This window comes from Sitophilus oryzae, unplaced genomic scaffold (genome assembly GCF_002938485.1).
Source record: "Sitophilus oryzae breed Bouriz unplaced genomic scaffold, Soryzae_2.0 scaffold_111_pilon_pilon, whole genome shotgun sequence".
NCBI classification, from domain to species: Eukaryota; Metazoa; Arthropoda; class Insecta; order Coleoptera; family Curculionidae; genus Sitophilus; species Sitophilus oryzae.
This window is the reverse complement of record NW_022145749.1, coordinates 2,047,569-2,069,083: the sequence shown is the minus strand read 5'-3', so window position 1 is coordinate 2,069,083 and position 21,515 is coordinate 2,047,569. Positions and strand designations below refer to the sequence as shown.

Genomic DNA, 21,515 nt, shown 5'->3' with positions numbered 1-21,515 from the left:
TTAAATCGAAAGACACTAGTTCCCTCCTCGATATTGACTTGGAATGGATAACACCAGTTATAAAACGTTCTGTGTCGTTTAGGGTCTCTATATAATGCTTTATATTCCTTTCTCCCCCCTTTCCCTTTTCCTCTAAAATTTTTGCCATTACTTGGCCTATAGCCGACAAACTGGCTGCTAATCTTGATTGAATTTTAGCCAATTTCATCTCTGCACTCCACATTATCATGTATGGCCTGTTTCCCCATTAAATTTAACTGTGGTGGTCCTAAAGAGGTGGCATTCTCTGGAGAGGGGTACTTTTCCATTAATAGGTTAAGAACGGGTTCTTCAAGGCCGGTTTTTGCGATGTGTATGTATCTTTCTGCAATTTCCGGTTCAATCGGTGGTGTCGTGGTATTTTTCCCGTCTACCTTATCTCCTAAAACCGCTAATAAACCTTCCTAGAAAGGTTTAGGTAGGCTCTTTCCAATACCTTTTTCAATAAGTGTACTAGCGCTTTCACCTATAAGAAAATATCATGATATGTAAACACATATTGGGGCTAACTCATGCTTAAGGAGTTTATAAATCTTATACAGCTAGCTTAGCAAAACGTCACTCCATAAGGACAACCACCAACGTGCCCTTATGGGACTACCAACTTTGAAAATAAAAGCAAGACAGCCATGCGATAAGTATTCACCAATAATACATATATACCAAGCTAGAGTAACCACCAACGTACTCTGCTGTATTAATGTAATAAGTGGGAAAAACTAGGTAATATAAGCATTCACTGAGGTATTCGCCAACAATACCTACACACCAAGCTAGAGTAACCACCACTGTACTCCGCTACAATTAACTTGAATAAATTTAATGTCCTATAAACCAAGCTAGAGTAACCACCAACGTACTCTGCCATATTATTGTAGTAAGACAGCCATGCGATAAATATTCACCAATAATACATATATACCAAGCTAGAGTAACCACCAACGTACTCTGCTGTATTACTGTAAAAAGTGGGAAAAACTAGATAATATAAGCATTCACTGAGGTATTCACCAACAATACATACCCACCAAGCTAGAGTAACCACCACTGTACTCCGCTACAATTAACGTGAATAAATTTAATGTCCTATAAACAAGCTAGAGTAACCACCAACGTACTCTGCCATATTAGTGTAATATAAGGATAAGTGGAAAAATCTAGATAATATAAGCATTCACTAAGGTATTCACCCACAATACCTTAGAAGAAACCCAAGCTTAGAAGAAATTTCCCCCTACTATTCAGGTATTGTATATGTATATGTTATATGTTTATTTACCTTTATTTCTAACATCTCAAACACTGCTTCTAATCTCGTCCTCAGAATCTTGCGAATAATCACTACTATTCGCCTGCCTCTCAAAACTTGTTACACTTTCCTCTTCCGAACTTGTCACTAATCTTTTTCTTTTATGCATGTTTTTATTTTCTAATAACTTTAATCGCTTATCCATCCGTTTAAGATAATCTAAAAACACTCCGCTCTTCGGAGCGAGAGCGCGATCGTAAATCGATAAAAGATCGTAAAAGATATTTACGCGACATTCGATGTGGGTCGTACCGCACACAAAAAAAGACTAAATAAGAAATGATGCAAGGGCATATAATGAGGTAAGGGAGCAGGGAAGCGAGGGGCATGTTGAAATTTGTTTGTTTAGGCTTTAAAATGTGTGGTCGCAGTACGCAGAAAAGGGTACTACATTGTACTTATTTATGAGACGAGACCGTATATAATATACGTGTTTAAGAGTTTTTCTGAAAAACTCACCGGTTTTTAAATAAAAAATATTTTAATATTTGAGGGATAATTTCACCGCCTTAGAATTTGAGTTTCGAAAAATCCCTTCTTATCGAACCTCTACACCCTAAAGTCAGTCTGTTTTCCAAAAATCAGCTTTTTACGTCAAGCGCTTTAAGCAGGATCGTGATAAATCAATGACCAGATTTTACGAAACACCCTCTATACGCGTTTTTTCGGAAACTTGACCGTTTTTTAAATAAAAAATATTGTAATATTTGAGGGGTGGTTTCACCCTCTTGGAACTGGAATTTCGAAAAATCCCTTCTTATCGAACCTCTACACCCTAGAATCAACCTGTATGCCAAAATTGAGCTTCTTACGTTGAGTGGTTTGAGCAGGATCGTGATTAATCAGTATGTCAGTCACTTAAGAATTTTATAATATTAGCACAGATAACATATTAGTATAGATGTACGAATTTATAAGTGACAAAAATTCGCTGTTCGAAGTTCGAATACATATCATTCGCAGACTAGTGCTAGGTTCTTCTGATATAGAGACTATATCTTCATTCCCGAAAATCTATAAACGTTGTCAGAAAATATATTGTTTTATATTTTTTTTGAAACGTTGTTATGTTTCCAAATTGCAGTAAGTAATTTACACTTTGACATTAGATAATACTAATTTCATTCTCGACTTAAGACTATTTTCGATCAACAGTGTATTGTGTTATTAAGAGTAGAAATTATACTTTTTGACGATGCTGTACATTTGTAGGGCCATCGTAAAGCTATTCCGACGGTACAAGCAGGCACAAAAAGTACATTTTTACTCCGAATAAAACACTATTTTTTTAAAACATTACAAATAATTTTTTAATCAATTTCAAACATTGCAAATAATACTAACAGTAATCGAGAATCAATGTGTACACTCGTTGAATTTGACACTTAATATCAGTTTAATAATATATTTTTGTACTTTTGTGCTTAGGCGTAACAGTGCTTTACTTTTATGCCTAGCCGTTAAAATGACAAAAATTAATACTTTTGAGACGTTTTAAGAAAAATCCTTTTAATCTGAAGCGAGCGACTTTTTTTGCGGAATATATTGGTGACATGGTGACCGATGGGGAAAAATGACACGCGCCGTAGATTGTTAATGTTATTGGTATCGCTCAGAGTTATAAAGATTTAGCCATTTAGGATAGGACTTTAATTTGAAATAAGTCCTAGTCATTTGGAAATCCGATTTAAACATTGTTTTGAATTAAAATAAAAAAAATCTGATTTTTTTTTTATTTTTTTTTTAAATCATGATTTCTTCCAACCCTGGTGAAAACTAACAATAAGTACATAAATTTTAGTATAAATATGACTTATAAAAAATGTTTCTTGTCGCATCAAGCTTGGTTGGCATAAAATAATATAGTATGCGCTAATAATCTAGTTGGCGAAAATATGGAATTTGATCTTATGCCGGGTCCAGACCAAGGCGACAAAAAGTCCATAAAGACGATTTTGGACAAAAAAAGACAAACTTGCGACAAAAAATGGGTAATTCTGACAAGACAAACTTGAGACAAATTGTCTACACCGCAAGGACAAAAGTACAACAAAGTCAAAAGTTTAGTTGTTGCGAATGAGTTTTATTAACCATGTGTGATTTCACTGGTCTCCTACTGTTGGCAGCACACGCCATCACTGCGCCGACAACTTGTCGTAAAATATACGAACAAAACATAGAACATAGACACTTTGATCTTTACCGACTCGAGACGGGCTATTGAAAAGTCTCCGAATTTTGAAACAAAACAAAAATGAGACAAAAATTTCGCAGAAATGTATTGGATTTCTTACAACTTTATCGTAAAACATGAATGTTTCTGTCTTGTCGTTGTTTTGTCTGCTTGGTCTGAACCCGGCATTAGAATATTAGAATCACAAATGATATTGACAGTAATCTTCATAAATTTTAAATTAAGTAACGTTCGGATTTATTTTTAACCGATGCCTTCTAACAGACAAACGAAGCACTTTTGTATAGAAGTAAATTGTATGCAATTAACTTATTTTGGTTCAAAAATGACGTAGTTGTTCTATGTCCACGGAATATTCCAACTCCCTATATATTTTGTATAGGTCTACTTTAGAAAAAAAATTCTCATATAGCACCTCATAGTAGATAAGTTATCACATGCCGCATTACAAACTTTACCGTCAACCATGGTGAAAAGCATAACATGATATACAGGGTGGCAGTTTGTATTGAAATTAAATTTTGTGAGCATATGTAGGTTAATTCAGAGCACTTTTTAAAAATATAGAGAGTTCTACAGGGTGTCCCCAAAAAAAGTTACGTATCAAAGTTGTGTTTTTTGTAATGGAACACCCTATATATTAATTGATTTTCTGATTCTGGAAGAAAAATAAAGGTGAGTTTTATAAGAGAAGTATATGACTAAAATGTAAGGTTTTTGGCATACTTAACATTTTCTAGAAATAAAGAACAATTTTTAAATTACAATAAAAACTACCTAAATTGGAATTTACCCGATATAGCCTAATATATAGTTAAATTAACTATTGTACTTTAAATCAAATTAAAACTTGGTCCAAAAAGTTATACAGGGTGAGACAAAATTAATATTGAACATTGGTCACCTTTAAAAGCATGTTACTCTTTTATTTTAAATGGAACACCCAGTATATTATTCCGATATTCAATGGAGAATTCATGTCTCTTCAAAATACTATTAGGGTTGCCTAACCCTCAAACAAAGATTTTCCTAGATATTTTCATTTACATGATTTGATCTGAGTAGATCTTTATTATTTGATAAAATCTAGGTGGCTATGATATGTCTGACGTTACTTCAACATAGCTGTCTAATTAGTCCAACTTTGCCAACTAGTTATCATTTTGTGTCAGTTAAAACAAAAAAATTTCTTAGAAATTTGCCGAAAATGCAAACTTATCCTACATCAGAGAGAATTGATATGATGATATGATCCTATTAGTTGGTGAATGCAGTATGCATTCGCCAATTAATAGAATACTTAAATGCTCCTGATTTTATCTAGTCTGGATTTTTTATGGGAATATGTTAAAGACAGTGTTTACAAAACTCGACCAACTATTGTCAACATGAGAGAAATTATTGTAGCTGCTTTTCCAGGTAGACTTCCACATATACCTTTTAAAATGAGAAGATCCTTTTGAAAAGACAATCATTTTATGCAGCATTTGATTTCATCTAGCTAATTTTTGTCACATATAGGTTTATGTCTAGTTTTAGTTCTGTAATAATTAAAATATGTTTTAAATGTGTATCTTTTTATTTCCGTTGAGTATTTTACTCTACAATCTTTAATTTTTGTTAAATTAACAAAAGGTATACCACACAGCCACCTAGATTTTTTTCAAATAATAAAGATCTAATGACGAAAAATCATAAAAATTAAAATATCTAGGAAAATCTTTCTCTGAGGGGTAGGCAACCTTAATAATATTTTGAAGATATATAAATTCCACATTGAACACCGGAAAAATATACTGGGTGTTCCATTTAAAATAAAGGAGTAACTTGCTTTTTAAAGTGACTAATGTTCCATATTAATTTTGTCTTACCCTGTATAACTTTTTGGCTCAAATTTCAATTTGGTTTAACATACATGGTTACTGTAATTAAATATCAGGCTATACAGGGTCAACTAAAATTTAGACAGCTGTTATTGAATTTTAAAATTTACTCTTCATTTTCACAAAATGTGAAATATGTCAAAATCTTTAGATTTTAGGTATATGCTTATTTAATAAAACTCACTTTTATTTTTTTCCTAAAATCCGAAAATCAATTAATATATAGGGTGTTCCATTAGAAAAAACACAACTTTGATGTGTAACTTTTTTTGGGGACACCCTGTATAATTCTGTATATTTTTATAAAATGCTTTCAGTTAACCTACATATGCTGTCAAAATTTCATTTCGATATAAACTACCGTTCTCCTTGGAGCTTCCGCGGCGTATGAGAGGCGCCACCCTGTATAAGAAATTGTTTGTCTTGCAAATTTATTACTGCTGGAACAAGAGAATCTATAGCTGCCTGGATATATGCAATCTCTTCTTTAGTTATATCTGATGTTTCTTTTATAAATATAATTCTAATAGGGCGGCAATATCGAGGCGAAGAAGGATTGGGGTTTTCCCAAACTAATTTATCATTATATCTGGATTTTAACTGAAGAGGGACAAATGAACTTTGAAAAATATTCGCGCCAGAGTCTTCAGAACTTTCAAATTTTTGCTTGAATTGGACTTGTTGTGAACCATCACAACCCCGCTTGTAGATAAGCGTTAAAGATTCTCTTTCATCTGCACCTAGTGTTATTAAAATCTCTTCCAAAAAAAGACACACCTTCTGACAGTAAGAGCCAACACATCTTGTAGCCTTATTTCCGCGCATGTTTCGGTTACTCTGTAAGCCTCTTTGTCAGGATAACTTTTTCTTTTTTCTTTTTGGATTAAGCTATAGCATGGATATAATTTTTTGGCTGAATTTCTAATAATTTCATATTGTTTTCTTGTCAAGTGGCTTCCACAAACATTGAGAGAGCTTGAAATGTGGTTAAGGGAGAAATGCGTTCTTTCTTTGACACTGCTTTTTTATATTGTTTCGCTTCGTGTGGATCAGTAAGTATTTATTTTACTAACTTTGATGCAGTTCGATGTCCTTCTGCATATAATTGCATTTGAGTCGCGTAGGTAAGTAACTTGGCATCTGTTTTAGTAAGAACTTCCTTGGCCTTTCTTCTTTTACTTCTATCACTCAATTCAAAAAACGACTTTTTAGGTCTTCCCATGTTTGGCACTGCTTTTGGCAAACAAAAAGATGTTTCAAGCCACGTAGAATTTTTTTGAGAAAATATTTTTTCTGAAAACTTGCTTCTGACCATTTTTTAAACTCGGCCCTAAATCTTGAAAATTTATGTTTTATTTCTTTGTTACAATCATCCGAGAAATCATCGTAAGAAAGTAAAAAGTTTTCTAAAAAACACAGTTTTTCTGTTATATATTTGGCAATTCTTGTTCATTCATTATATCAAATAATTGCTTTTTGGTGAATATCTTCACGCCAGATGGTCCTAAAATTAAATAACGAAATAAAAATTAACAAGTTTTATAATTGTGTGAAATTTCATGATTTTTTTAAAAAGAAAAATCGGATATTATCGGGTCTAAACTTTTTAAATTCGTGTACTAGACACTACCATCTACACAATTTAAAAAAAAATTAGGCGGGAAATACACGGAACTATAACAAAAACCTAGCTTTACTTAAAATTTAAAACGTCAAATCTTTTAAATTTACTTTTAGGAACAGTTACATCGAATATATTGAACAAGATATTAAAAACTTGTAGTATTTACCTGCTTCATCAATATCCATATTAACGTTTTCAAGAAAAGTAGCTACTACAAAAGGTATCGAATATCAAACTTTGTCTTAATAATTCAAATAAATAAGTGTTCACTTATCTTGAACAATGGAAACAAAAACAAAAATTCCTTAAGGTGGAAAAAATCCATAATATATAGTGTATTCATATGTTATCTTAACAATAATATTGCTGTTTCTTAAAAAAGGTCACATTTGCCAAATCAAATTTTGGCCACCTAAATTTATCAGATACCCTTCTGTGCGTCGGCACCGCCGCCGTTGACTGCTCTGGACTCTATTATGAATTTTAAGAGCTCTGATAACACTGATAATTTTGTATAAAATGCAAAAAATGTAACAATGAGAATGTGAAAATCATATTGTGTTATATCTATTTAAAATAGAGTCATATAAAAATAAAAATGAAATCGCCAATATTCGTTTTATTCCAAAAAGCTACGGAACTATTCGGAATTTTTAAACTTTTAAAGTGGTATTTTGACCAGCATTGAATTGCGCAAATTTGCGCCCATTTAATCGACCTCGTATCTTTTCTAGTTTCAGAGATCCCAATGATGAGGCTCCAATTTGGGACACCCTGTATACCGAATTGATTATACAGAAAATGGCTAGTTGAAATAAATCAACAAATGACACGAGTTCAAGGTAAGTTTATATAATCTAACTATTCAATTAACGTGCAAACCTCCCACACATAGTACCGTCCGGTACGTAGACCCGTGTACATCACAGATTGGAAGTAAATACTATTAAAAAAGTAACACCCTAAAATACCATGGAATTTTGAATAAAAAACAGTACGCTTTTACGCTTCTTAATACCTGTTGAAGACCGCAAGTAATCGGGTGGTGGACTAACCTGTACATCATTACAAACAGTCCATAAATTAGTAAAATAAATGTCTGAAGAAGAAATTAATCACTAGCATAATGATGTAGCGGGAGAGGATCAGATAGGCCTACTATAGGTATCAACCCGGCCGGAGCAACATTAAATAAAAAATAAAAGCCATAGCTTTCATATTTTTTGGAGTGAAACTACTTTACGCGCGTTGTGAGTAAAAATTCAAGGCCGTGACACGACACGGGACAGGAAGTGGTAAGGACAACCTACGGCTTAGAAAAAATCGTCCGATTTAAATAAAATTTATTATGTCGATAGATTGGACCAAGGCCAACTTGACAATCTACGACACGTGTCACTGTGACAGTTAGTTTTGACGTAAGAAACGTCAAAAGTTGATGTCGTCTGATCGTGAACAAATTTGGTGGGTAGGCTATGTGTGTGACGGTGCACACGGTCCTACCCTGCAAAGTTTGATAAGACGTTTTGTTTACATTTTCATCAGGATATGATATTGGTCGATTTCGGCATAATTGGGGACGGGCTACAAGATGACGCCCTCAATGTTTCGAACTGATACCTCTAAATGGACGAAATCATCAGGATTTTTCTTAATTATGCGTCTATTGGAACAAAACTTGACACGTGGATAGAGGTACCCGAATAGAGTCCACAGACGGACAGACGGACGGACGATCATTTTAATACAAATTTTGTAAAAGTGAATAAAATTATTTATTAATTTATACTTTTTCAACCTTTCAAACTACATTTTTTCAAACCTTTCTTCAAATTCTTCAATTTTAATAGCTGTTAGTTAGATGTTTTATTTCAAATATGCGCACATAGTGCACACACAATTTTTCTTGTTAGCGCTTATAAAGAACAAAGTTAATTAAAGAAAAAAAATATTTTATAAAGTAAAAATCAGATGGCAGGAAAAAAGTTAATAGAAAGGAGTACAGTGATTTTTAAATTGTATGTATGTATTGTATCACGATTACTCATCATCACTCTACCTTACATTCCTTTAACATTTTTTGTTAGGTATTATTACCATTTTATCGAATTTTATAGGAAAATAGGTAAATTATTGATGTTTTTATAATTTTCGACCAAACTGGACGCTGTTTTTCTCAATATATTATAACAAGAATAATAAATAAAACATATTTTTTATTGAATTTAAAATAAGTTATAGTCTGTCCAACGAGCGAAGGAAGATGATATTGCAATTTAGCTGTGAACTAAAATGACAGAGACAACTGTCACTGTCATGGAGCCTGTTGTTGGACAGACTATAGACAATAAGCCAATGTTTCTGGCGTAAAAAGGACACGTGCATTAAATAAAGTTTAATATAGTGAAAGTGAAAATTAACATTATTAGTTTGAGTGTAAATAAACTGCTTAGAAGGAATTATTTCTAGGTTAGATAACTTTGTCGTGTGAAATTGAAATAAAAAAATCTATAAAAACAATAGATTTTTAATTAATTTTCCGGAAGTATATTAAAATTTGATACTTTTTAAAGTACAATTTAAATTGATAGATGTAAAATTAAATTCTGAAAAACTTTGCTTCTTCATATTTTTTGAAAGACTGATTTTTTGTTTTTGACAGTATTTTTTGTCGCTAGGATACTTACTATATCTCAATATTAAAACAGCTTTATACTATACCGGGTGCGTCTCAAAAGTGGCTCATCCCTATAACTTTTTTATTTTTTTCAGATAAAAAAACGAGATTTGGTATTTTAGTATATGACATAAATTAGGGTTGACTTGACGTATTCAACTGTTATCGGTCACTTCCTGTTTCACCAGAAATAACTACAACTTTTGATTTTTAAATCAAACCAAACACCTTCGTTATTTTTTTACTTCATATGATTGAAAACGACATTCGGAATACAATGACATATCATATGTTGACTTCTGACATTTTGAATTAAAAAAAATGCCTCGCCCAAATGCCTAGAATTTACCAAAAAAATATGTAAACAGTATGCCATTGATGGTCTTTGTTACTTTCTTAAAAATGTTTATACTCAAAACCATTTTCTACAAAACTTTTTTTTTAAAACATAAGCTACCCATAAGTAAACATAAAATAGTTAAACATGTTTTTCGCTTTCACAAATATTTCTTGTACATAAATATTTCTTCATTTTCTTTTCTGTACAAATGAGTGGGAGTAGCGAAAGAGACATATTAACAATTTTTTAAAGTATTGTAGCGATAGACGAATATTTTTTAGATTTTAAGTATGGTATGTAAAAAAGAGAACTTTTTCAAAACGCGAGAGAAAAGAGGACAGTGAGATCAAAAAGACGACTGTCCTCTGTTTTATCCAGTTTTTTTAGCAAGAATGTCAAAAGTTGACATATGATATGTCATTCTGTTCAGAGTGTCATTTTCTATCGAATAAAGTAAAAAAATTTAAAAATCAAAAGTTGTAGCCATTTCCGGTGAAACACGAAGTGACCGAAAACCAGTGAATACGTCAATCAATCTTAATTTATGTCATATACTAACATACCAATTCTCGTTTTTTATCTGAAAAAATAAAAATGTTATAGAGGTGAGCCTCTTTTGAGACGCACCCGGTATACCTATTTATTTAAAATTTTTGCCAGTTAGTAATTTTTCAACATTTATTATTTATTTAATTTTTTAACTTCAACTAAAACAGACTTTTGTTTCTTATTTTCAAGTTTTTCATTTCGTTTTTACCTCATACATATTAAATGTACCTACTTGTTTAATTTTCCAGCACAAATAAATACTGTTCTACGGCCAGTTGCAGTTTCCTAGAATTAAAGCTTTTGAAACGTAACGTTTGACGAGTGTCCGCCGCACATCAACAAATTTTCCAAAAAAAAATTCGGCCTTTAAATACCATCGAAGGCGCCGGTAAGGACTTTCGGGCGGTGTCGTGCGCAGTCGTGCGGCTGCCATTACTGCGAGCCGCCTCGGCAGATCAAAGCGGCAGCTGATTGGTCGGGCCCGACAGAGAACTGAGAAGCGCGCCTGCTTGATTCTATGCGCCCAGCGCCAGTTAGTGTTTGGTAAAGGGCGCCGCCGTTAGGCTGCTGTCAACGGCACGTGTTACGACACTTACTGACAGTCCGTGATTCGCGTGCTCGTAAACAACAACAGATCAAAAGTGTGAGTGTCATGGTGCCGCGCGGTTTTTCCGTATGACGTGTCCTAGTGATCCAGTGAGCGGGCTGTGATGCCGCTGTGTCGTGTTTTCAAGTGAATCATGCCACACGTCTCGTCCAGTGGTGGCGATGATCTCGGCAGCACCGATGAGGTTAAGGTGTTTAAAGACGAGGGTAACGACGAAGACGAAAAGAGGTCCTCGGAGAACCTCACCGAGGAAAAGAGTAGCCTTATCGACCTCACCGAGTCGGAGGTACGTTATAAATACTTATACAAAAATGAATCATTTTTTGTCTGGAACACACAATGGACCAAAGAAGAAACATATCTCAGTTAGTCTAAATCTGTTTTGCCGGTGTATTTACTGAATTCAGACATGTAGAGTAGGCGTCGAGATCCGCCGGAAAGATGCTGTGTGTAGCGCTGTCAGAAAGAGTCGTCTTGTTGGGATTTATAAATAAAACTGCTTTGACCGTTCATTTAAATATATTCTCATGAAACGTTTTTCTTTGTTTGAATTTTCTCCCGTTCTTTCCTCGAAGCGATGCATTTTGTTTGTAAACAATGTCGCCATTGACTGAAAAAAAATCAAATAAATATACATACTATGCTTCTTTCATCTAAGTTTACAAAATAATCATTAATTCTATAATGCATTATGCAAATAACAAATAATATTAGCTGAACTAAACTGTTGTTCGTAATTCATTACCACGAAAATAAACTACCGTCGGACTAAACTTTACTCACATCCTAACAAGATGACAAACACAAAATCAAAACAATTGAACAACTTGTCATATCATAGTTATTTATAAATCAGTATTGTCTTTAACAAAATTAGTATTCGGTATGTTTAAATAAATGAAAGTGAGAGTGTAAAGTATTTAGAAAATGTATAAATACCTAGACATTCAAAAACGAGAATAACCGCCAATATAAACACCGCTCTTGATATTAAGCACATGTGACTTTTATAAACCAAACGTACGGTTAGTAGTGAAAGGAAATAAGTAGAATTATAAATTATATTTTGATTTAATTATCATACGGGTGCAAATGATAAGTACTTACCTTTGTAACCTGCGTGATAAGTACCTATTATTTAATTGAATTATGCGGTAGGTAAGTTACGTTTCAAAAATAACAATACCTACTAGGTATAATGCAATATCGTGTTCATTTTTTTTTTCTGACACATAAAAAATAAATTAACCATGATAAAAAGACTCATAAAAAGATGAAAACAGTTAAATTAAAATGTCAGAATGTATTTAAAGGCCGCTTTAAACATTTTGGATCAACTTGTGTGATTGTGGAGGTTATTTCTATTTTTGTACAATAATTAAGTACCCATAATAGGTAGCTTTTTGATCGATCAAAAAGATTAAGTCATTAGTTAAATAGGTGAGAAGATCTACTTACTTAAAATAGCCTAAATACTTACTTAAGGAGAGAACACATCTGTTCTATTAAGGAAATATTATGGAGGGAAATATATTTTTTTTCTTTTGTAAATATTATCGTGGGTTATACCGTATTAACGAAAAAAAAAACGGCGTCCAGTTGGCTTGGAAATGACGATCGATGTCATTTCCCATATAATTTTACAGATAAAAAGTGACAGCGATCTTCATTTCATAGCCATCGTTGACGCCGTTTTTATACGGAGATTATAGATCATACGGTACGTAAGTACCTGTTACCCACAATTTTATTAATTAATTTTGTTTATATTTTTTAATTTTTATATAAAAATAAATAGAAATCAATATTATAAGTGATTATGACCCGGATTATGAATTAGACTGGAAATTAGATGTTTTTAGTTTTTAATTTAAGATACAATAAATAAAATTTATATTTAAAAAAAGTAACAAATCCACATGTAGTAACTCTTGTTATCAGTTTATCAGCAATAAAGATTGGTTGTAGGTACATACACGCAAATTTGTAAGCATTTTACCTAGGTATATTTTTTACGAACTATTTAGGTATAGAGAAATCTATCAATATTACATACTACAATGATGAGTGACGGTGATTTCTGTTTAATATTTACAATACTACTCACCGATACTACTAAAGTATATATTATAGAAAATTTGAATTTATCAAAATTGTATTAAAAAATATCTCACCCATAATAAATCCGCATGTATGCATAATGAGCTCTTGTTTGTTATTAAACTACTACTTGTTTGTTTACAACCTAACCTAACCAAACTTAACGCTAATTATTATAAAATACAAATAAATAAACACACATAAAGAAGACAAACGAGAATAATACCTAACTGACAATAAAAAAATAAAATAAAAAATAAGTATATGTTTTAAAAATTAAAATTATTGGATAATACAAAAATAAGTACCTAGTCTTTCTAATTATACATATGAGTTACTAGCAGCAGCAACTATCTCAACAGTCCACATTGCATTTACAGTAAAAACAAAATATGTTAACTAACATAAAAGAGAGACAGGTATGCGAATCCGGAAAGAAATCTTTAAAATATCATATATGGATTTTTAATTGGTCTTTCAGTTCAATTTTTCTTTCCATGAGACATGACCCGCAACTCATCAGGGAATCTATTAATTATTTTTATAACCAAAAACTCAGTATTTTTCTGTATATGAACTATAATTGCATTTGTTGGGTAGAAGATTATATTTATTTTCCAAACCAAACCAAACCAAACCAAGTCAGCAAAGAAAGAAGAACATATTATGAGTCCTAAACATTGTAAGCTATAATAACTATAGGTACCAAACCAAACCAAACCCTTTTGTATAAAACTTTCAAAACGCTTCATCCCAAATATATTTCGAATATGTACATCTTTCTGTTTATATCAGTACAATTTCCCCAAATGACCAAGCCATATCTCATTTTAGATTTCACAAAAGCATAATAATCTGTCAGTGCAGCATCTTCATCCAAATTCTCCAAAGCAATGTGTATACCTACATATAAATTTTACCGTAACTTAAAGATGCTTTTGTAATCTCTTTATCTTACCAAATACATAAATATACATATTTGTTTTTTTTTTCGATTTTATGAAGAGCAAGTACTTACATAAGTAAATATAAAAATTGAGATTAAAATACCAAAAAATATACTTACTACTAATAGTACTAATCAATTATCAATTCGATGGAAAACAATTATTGTTTCGACAGCTATTTCTATTTAATATACCCGAACATACCTATAGTATACCTAATAGTTAGCTTGATAACAGAAATTATCTGACAGCAGCTGAAAAGTGCACTATATACAATTATGGATACAATTTATGCAAAAAATACTAATTGTTTGGTAGCGTATAAATATATTATAAGAAATAATAACCCTCTACTAAGTCAAATAATAATGAAATTCTTTATTTTTAATAATTACAACTTAGAATTTAAGTGGCTTCTCTATTTTAGATCTGGAATATGAGGTTGAGTTACACAGGGTGAGTCTCAAATAAGTGCAAAAGTTAAGTTTGCAGGGCTTGTAGATCTCGACAAAAGAAACATATTTTCCTTTTGCCTTTTTTAAATAACTCCAAAATATCCTCGAAAATAACAGAGATATTTTACTTTGAAAATTTCCCAGGGAATTAAAAAAAAATATATATTTTTCGCTTAAATTTTGAGAACCACTGGATCTTTTCTTTCTTGTAAACTACAAATGTTGCCATATTATGTTTTTTAACTAAAAATTATAAAAAATCCAAAAATTTTTTCAAAAAATTCCAAATTTTTGAAATTTATTTTTCGCAAAAAAAAAAGCCTCAGACTGTGTTTGGAGTAGAAGTATACTACTCCTAAAAATATTTGCACTTATTTAATACTTACCCTGTATATGCAGATATAATATTATGTGGTACTTTTATTATTGTGCATACATTTCAGAGTTTAATATAGTAATATTTTTCAACCTTAGTTGTTATGCCATATCTATAATTCTTGGGTAATTAAATAACTATTAGATCACGGCAACAATTATTTTTTTCTAATGATTAGTCATTTTTCTGAGAAATTAGTTTACAATAATTCTAATTGATATCACTGCCAGTTGCAGACAGTTTTATAGAGATATATTTTTGTATAAAAGAATTACAAAGTTATGAATAGACTGTGGTACAAAGTTGGATAATAGGAACTAGAGAAGCCTAAAATCCTAAGTGCGTGGCCCCACATGAGGCGTACAGTGTAGCGTAAAGCGGAGAGGACCGCGAAGCGTTTAAATGCACTAAACTCAGCATGCCGAGGTGGCCATTTGAGGTGGCCCCACACACAGCGACGCGTATTGCGGATTGACCCGTATTTTTTTGCGTATGATTTTCTATTATTTTGGGCTGTATGTTTCTGATGCGTATTATTTTGAGTTGTATGTTTCTGAGACTCGTATTATTTTAGGCAACATAAAGCTGGTAGCATCTTATGGCGAGTGCGTACAGTGTGAGAAAATACGCGTCATGTGGGGCTACTTCGTTATAATTTTAAAAAATGCATTTAAACGCTTCGCGGTTTTTTTTCCGCTACGCCTCATGTGGGGCGATGCACTAAGAAACACCACTTTTTATATGAAATTATTCATACTTAAATTGAAATAAAATATATTGTAATGTTTATAATAGCCTAGCTACTCTACATGTCTCTCTATTAAAGAAATATCGAGGGAAATATATGTTTTTATTTATCATATCTTATTTTATTTGGGACAATTCTTTCGTATGTTTTTTCAAAATAGTGAAAAGAAAATTTCTTAGGAGCCAAAAAGTGGGTCCACGATACCATCATAAATCTAAAATATTTCTGCCTTCTTGGAATTCTTCCTACCATGATAGTCGTTACCGAGAAAATTGGGCAGGTCGGCCTTTTTGACATTTTAGAAAAATACATTACTTTTATTTACTAGCTGTTTATCTTAGTTTATTATTTTAATATCTGTCATTATTTTCAGGAAAAGAGTGGTGGAAATTACAATTCTTCAAGTAAAAATGCTCAACGACCGGATCACAGCCCCGTCTTTGGTATGTATATTATTTTTTTATTTTTCCATTCAATGATCACGATTGTATCATACTCACTATTTTAACTTTAATGAACTAAGAAATTGACGTATGCCGCGCCGCGCCGTAATAAATAAATTCATTAAATAATTTTTCCTGTTATCACAATACTCATAATAGGTTTATTATACAGGGTCCGGCAATAGTGCGTCGGGCATCTGTAGCTCCTAGAATATTTTTTTTGATTTTGATAGTTTCAGACATCATTTTTGAATTTGATAGTCATAGACATGTAGCGTTTTTCTTTCAAACAATATTGAAAGCCACCTATTGAAAAGACTATTTTTACAAATTATTGACGTTTAAAAGCCACTGTGTATAACTTATCGTACATTATTTGAATCGCAATGAATTTATCTATTTAGACGAGTAGAAATCTAATATGGTGGCTAATAAGAAAACATCAAGTTGATGATGGTGGTCAAAAGACGAAACGTCGGATGACAAATCTGAAAACACTGCTGGAAAAAGGTGGAAATAAAAATGTGCTTTTAGTTTTAGGATACCTTGTCAAATAACGTCAGAAAAAAAAATGTTGCGGACCCGTGTGGACTCGGCCTAACCTGACTAATATGCCCCGCCCCCATATGACCTTAATATCGCATTAAAGAATAGAAACCGTAGTGACTCATCGAACGTTCGAGAACAATCAAGTTCCACTGGAATGGGGCGTACATACGAGAACATTCTAAATCTTCTCTATGCTCTAATGATCTAATGGACTATTCGAGAACTGTTTAGCTGTGGGTATACATTTCAGCTCGGGTATAACCCGAGGCCTGTGTAAAGGAGGGACAGAAACAATCGGTCGACGTGTACAGTTAGTTACCGCGCTAAATTCAAAATAAATTCTTTTTAGATAAATAGTAAATAAGTTGTAAATAGTTCTTTAAGTAGTTATATCGTTATTGTTTTGTTACTTAGTGTAAAATAAATTGTGTTTAAATAAATTAGACTTTTTATCCACATGGAACCGACGAAAAACGTAACAATACATTCGAAATCTTCAACTTTCGGTTTTTCTCGAATATCTCCGGAACTACATGCAATTTTAAATGTTTCAAAATGGCATTTTAAGAGACATATAAATGCACAACTTTGCCCTAGTTTAACCATTCTCGTATATCCAATAGTTTTCGAGATCCAAATGGTGGAGATCGGGGAAGTTAGCAACTCATTGAAAGCAGGAATTATAAAATACGATCCTGTATGGGCTGCTACAATCCTGCTTCAAATCCCAACCCAGCCACACCTGCCAAATTTCAAAAATTAAATTTCTATGTTTACCTGAATAAAATACAAAAATTCTGTGACATGATATTATTAAGGTCTCGATACACGCTTTTTTTAATATTCCGTCTAGCAGTACACGTAGGAAATCTCGACGTTAGATATGCAAATATAGATGCTATTCGATTGACATAAGGCGAAACGTATGACTGAAATATTTATACGGCCTTATCCTGGTATGATCTCACGCGTAAGTCACTCGGTATGAAAGGTAATACTCGGGAGACGACTAAAAATTTTACAGATCTAATCTTGACAAATTTTATTGCCGGCAATTTCTACCTAGACTTGTAGATTAGGCCTCGTCAGGTTTTTTACTCCTTCTAGAAAGAGGATTCTAGCTCGACTGCGTTCCAATTGTTTGATTTTGCTTATTTTTTATTTATATGTATTACGTATTTTTTGTTCATTTTTTTTGTTAAATGTTGAATTACACCAGTTAAAAATTCATTATACTTACTATATTATTAAGTTGTATTTTTTAAACATAACGCCCCGTATATTATTCAATTTATGTTTATACGATGGGAATAAATGTAAATTTGATTAAGGTTTAGGTTACTTAATTATTACCCTTTTATAAATATTTACAATTTTGTGAAAATGGCGTATTGTCCTGCAATAATAAAAATAATACTAGGTACCTTTTATAGGGTTCAAAACATTAATAAATACATAATCAAAACAATAACTTTAAATCGCAATCACTTGTTGTTACTGTGATTAGTTTTTAATTATTTCTACCGACATACAGATTTTATATCCAATATTCATTATTAAATTATTACTAAATAGTAATAATTGCTGTAGTAATAATAGTAATAACAAATTCGCTGCTAATAAATATTAGCAGCGCATTTTGTGTGCGCAACACCAAAAGTTTTAGTTTAGATTGTAAGTACATATATCCAAATCGAGATCCAAATCAAGTACCTACATAAGAATATTAGAATTTGTTGAATTATATGGTATATTATGTTTATAAAACAATATTGTTTTCTTTCTGATGCATGATAAGTTAATAAGTGTAAATAGAGTTTTATTAAAAATATTTAATAATTAGCAAAAGGTCAAATTTAAATTTTGAAAACATAGTCTGACTATGAACTATCTTGAAAGCATCATATTAAAAAAATAAAATATTAGGAAATCCGCAGTCATATTTATAAAATAAACAGAACTTTAAATTGCATCTACCAATTTTTTCCAATTTGTTAATTTAATAATTTTTATAACAGGGCAATTTTAAATATTTCTTAGCTTATTTTTACCACATTTCAAACAAGAATGTTATAGCCAAAATCCGGGTTTTTCAGCTACTAGGTAAATAACATTTGTTACGATCATGTCCAGCTTTTGTTTCATATTATGGAGGGTTGAGTTTTTTTAATTTTTAACTGAAATTAATATCTTCTGTGGCGTAACCAAAGCGTAACTAAAATAAAGCCCCGCCTACACATAACGTTTTGCCTGTCAGTTTTGCGTGTCACATAAAACTGTAGACCCTAGACCAGTCTTAGCCCCGCTTACATATAATGTTCTTTCTGTCAGGTAAGACGGATTATAAAAACTAGTAGTGATGGGAAAACCGATGAATTTTAATAATCGAGTACTCGAGTTTCAAGCGATTTCAATAATCGAGCGATGACTCGGGTTTTCGCCGTCGCCGTCGCTTGTACTTCTAATCTTAACGCCAAGGAGTAATCTGCGTGCGTAGAGCGCATATTCTTTCGATGATAGTGGCAAGCGACGAGTAGTTTCGCTTGATCATGCATCGAGGCCTTGTCGATGTAGGTGGTAAAATTTTGTCACACAGTTACGTAACAGATAACGTCGTATAGTCCTATAATTAACAATGTTGTCCCAATCAAAAGAACAATCTGTTGTTTGAAGATATTTTACTAAAAATACTAATAAAATATTGCCAATTTGCAATGTATGTAGCAAATTCGCTCGATAGGATCGCTTACATTCGTCGCTCGTTTATAATCGATTGATATCGGTTATTTCAATAATCGAGTACTCGAGCGAATTTTCGCTCGAGTTATCCCATCATTAAAAACTAGCGTATACTGGAAGTATATCCTGCCGTTTTATCAATTCTAGCATTGTGTTTAGTGAAGTTGAAAAGAAAAAAACCTTAATTTTACAACAAAATTGTATTTATGGTTTAAATTTATTTTTTCTACGATCGTGCTAAAAGTATCTATTTTTTACACTATCTACTGTTTTAAAAGTAATTTTTTTACATTAGTGCAAAAAGTCTCCTTGAGGACTTTAACTAAAGTGAAAAAATTTGCAAATTTTTGTAAAAATTTGTAAAATCCTGGAAGATAAACCAAGTACTTGAGTAGGTGTACCAGTAAACCTGGACACCTCGCAGCAACATTCCGGAAAAGAGTTTTAAGTGAAGAACAGGAACCCGAGACCTCCACGAGCAGAACTAAAAATAAAATTCAAAAGACTATTAGAAATGAAGCTTGTACATCAATTACCTTAGTAAATTTTTCAAACTGCGACATTAAAATTAAAATGAACTTAAAAAAAAGTTATAAAAAATAAATGTGTCATTGTTAGTGGTAATATTAATCTGTTACTGAATTACTGTAACTTCTTTTTAATGAACATTTAAATAAGAATTTCAATTCGATCGTAGAAAAAATGTGTACAAAAAGCATAATTATTGCACTCAGCTAAGTGCAGCTCTCGACTTTGTCATGCAAAATTCATGCATCGTGCAACAAATATTTTTTGCACTAGTTACACAAATAAAAAATATTGGCAAAGCTAATTGTAAAAATAGTATCGTTTGGTAGTTTGGTCATAATATCATTAAATATCTCTAAATTATTTTGTAAAATTACATTATTTTGTGAAAGTATGCAAAAATATTATATTTTTGAAAGACGCTTATTAAAATTGCTGTAATATGTATATCCATATTATTTTATGTAAATTCTTGTTGTAGGCAAAAACAGTTTTGATAAACCTCAACGATTGCGTTAGTTCAGTTCAAGTAAACCGTCTTTTTTTGTCTACTCAAAAGGTTTTACTTTATATATTTTGACTGAACTGGTAAGACTGACAGGCAAAACGGTATGTGTAGACGAGGCTTTTTAAAGGTACCAAAAACTTCAGAGATGGTCATAACTCGTGATCTAGGAACGCAGCTCCCTCATAAAGAAGACAAACTCAAACCAACGTCTAAGCCATTTCTCCTGGCATTTCGGACTCGACAAGATCCTCATCCTTTATTGCTCCGGGTAATAGCTCGCCATATTTACAAATAAGAACCAGATGTGGAGATAAGATTTACTAGTTTTTTTTTATGGAGGCGTTTACATACACGCCGAGAAGGACAATTCCGGCTATTCAAACAGCCGCTGCTAGCTTTTCGTCAGTCGCGGTGTTAAAAATACAGGGTGGTCTCAGTTGTATTTTGGAACATAATCTGCAGATAAAAATAAGTAAAAAAGTTCGTATAAATTCATGTCCTAAAGTGCTTCGTTTCGGAGATACAGGGTGTAGAAGTTTCATTTTTATTTCGATTTTTTCCAAATAATTTTGGAAGTAACCTAGATATTTGGATTAGATATTTAGATGAAAATTGGTGGTATGGGTGTTTTTTGGCATGACAAATTTGATTTCGATGTCAATATGACTTCTACTTGTAGGGGGCACCACCATATTTTTTAACTGGTTTGAAGAGTAATAACTTTTTGCCCGCACCTGTAGAGTGAAAAAATGTACAGGGTGGGTAAAATTCGATGCTTTTAAATGGAAACACCCTTTTCTATAGGAGATAGACGAAAACTAATAGCGGTATCTGGAGCTCAATTTTCATCAAAAACATGATGGTGAAAACCGCACATCAAAAGCTGTTACCGTTTCGGAG

The 21,515-nt window shown here is 32.2% G+C and overlaps 1 protein-coding gene across 6 annotated transcripts in view; it reads left to right on the top strand.

Moving 5' to 3' along the window:
• Positions 1–11,089: 11,089 nt before the first annotated feature.
• Positions 11,090–21,515, top strand: part of LOC115883697 (protein pangolin, isoforms A/H/I/S) — a 480,212-nt gene continuing 469,786 nt past the window's right edge. For 3 of the 6 annotated variants that reach the window (XM_030902094.1, XM_030902102.1, XM_030902091.1), the window contains exons 1-2: positions 11,094–11,508; positions 16,222–16,291. In XM_030902094.1, the coding sequence (XP_030757954.1) occupies positions 11,356–11,508; positions 16,222–16,291 (223 nt within the window). In that variant the 5' untranslated portion in view covers positions 11,094–11,355. Of the gene's footprint in view, positions 11,509–16,221; positions 16,292–21,515 lie in introns of all 6 variants that reach the window. The other 3 variants (XM_030902123.1, XM_030902116.1, XM_030902099.1) reach the window with 3 other exon arrangements.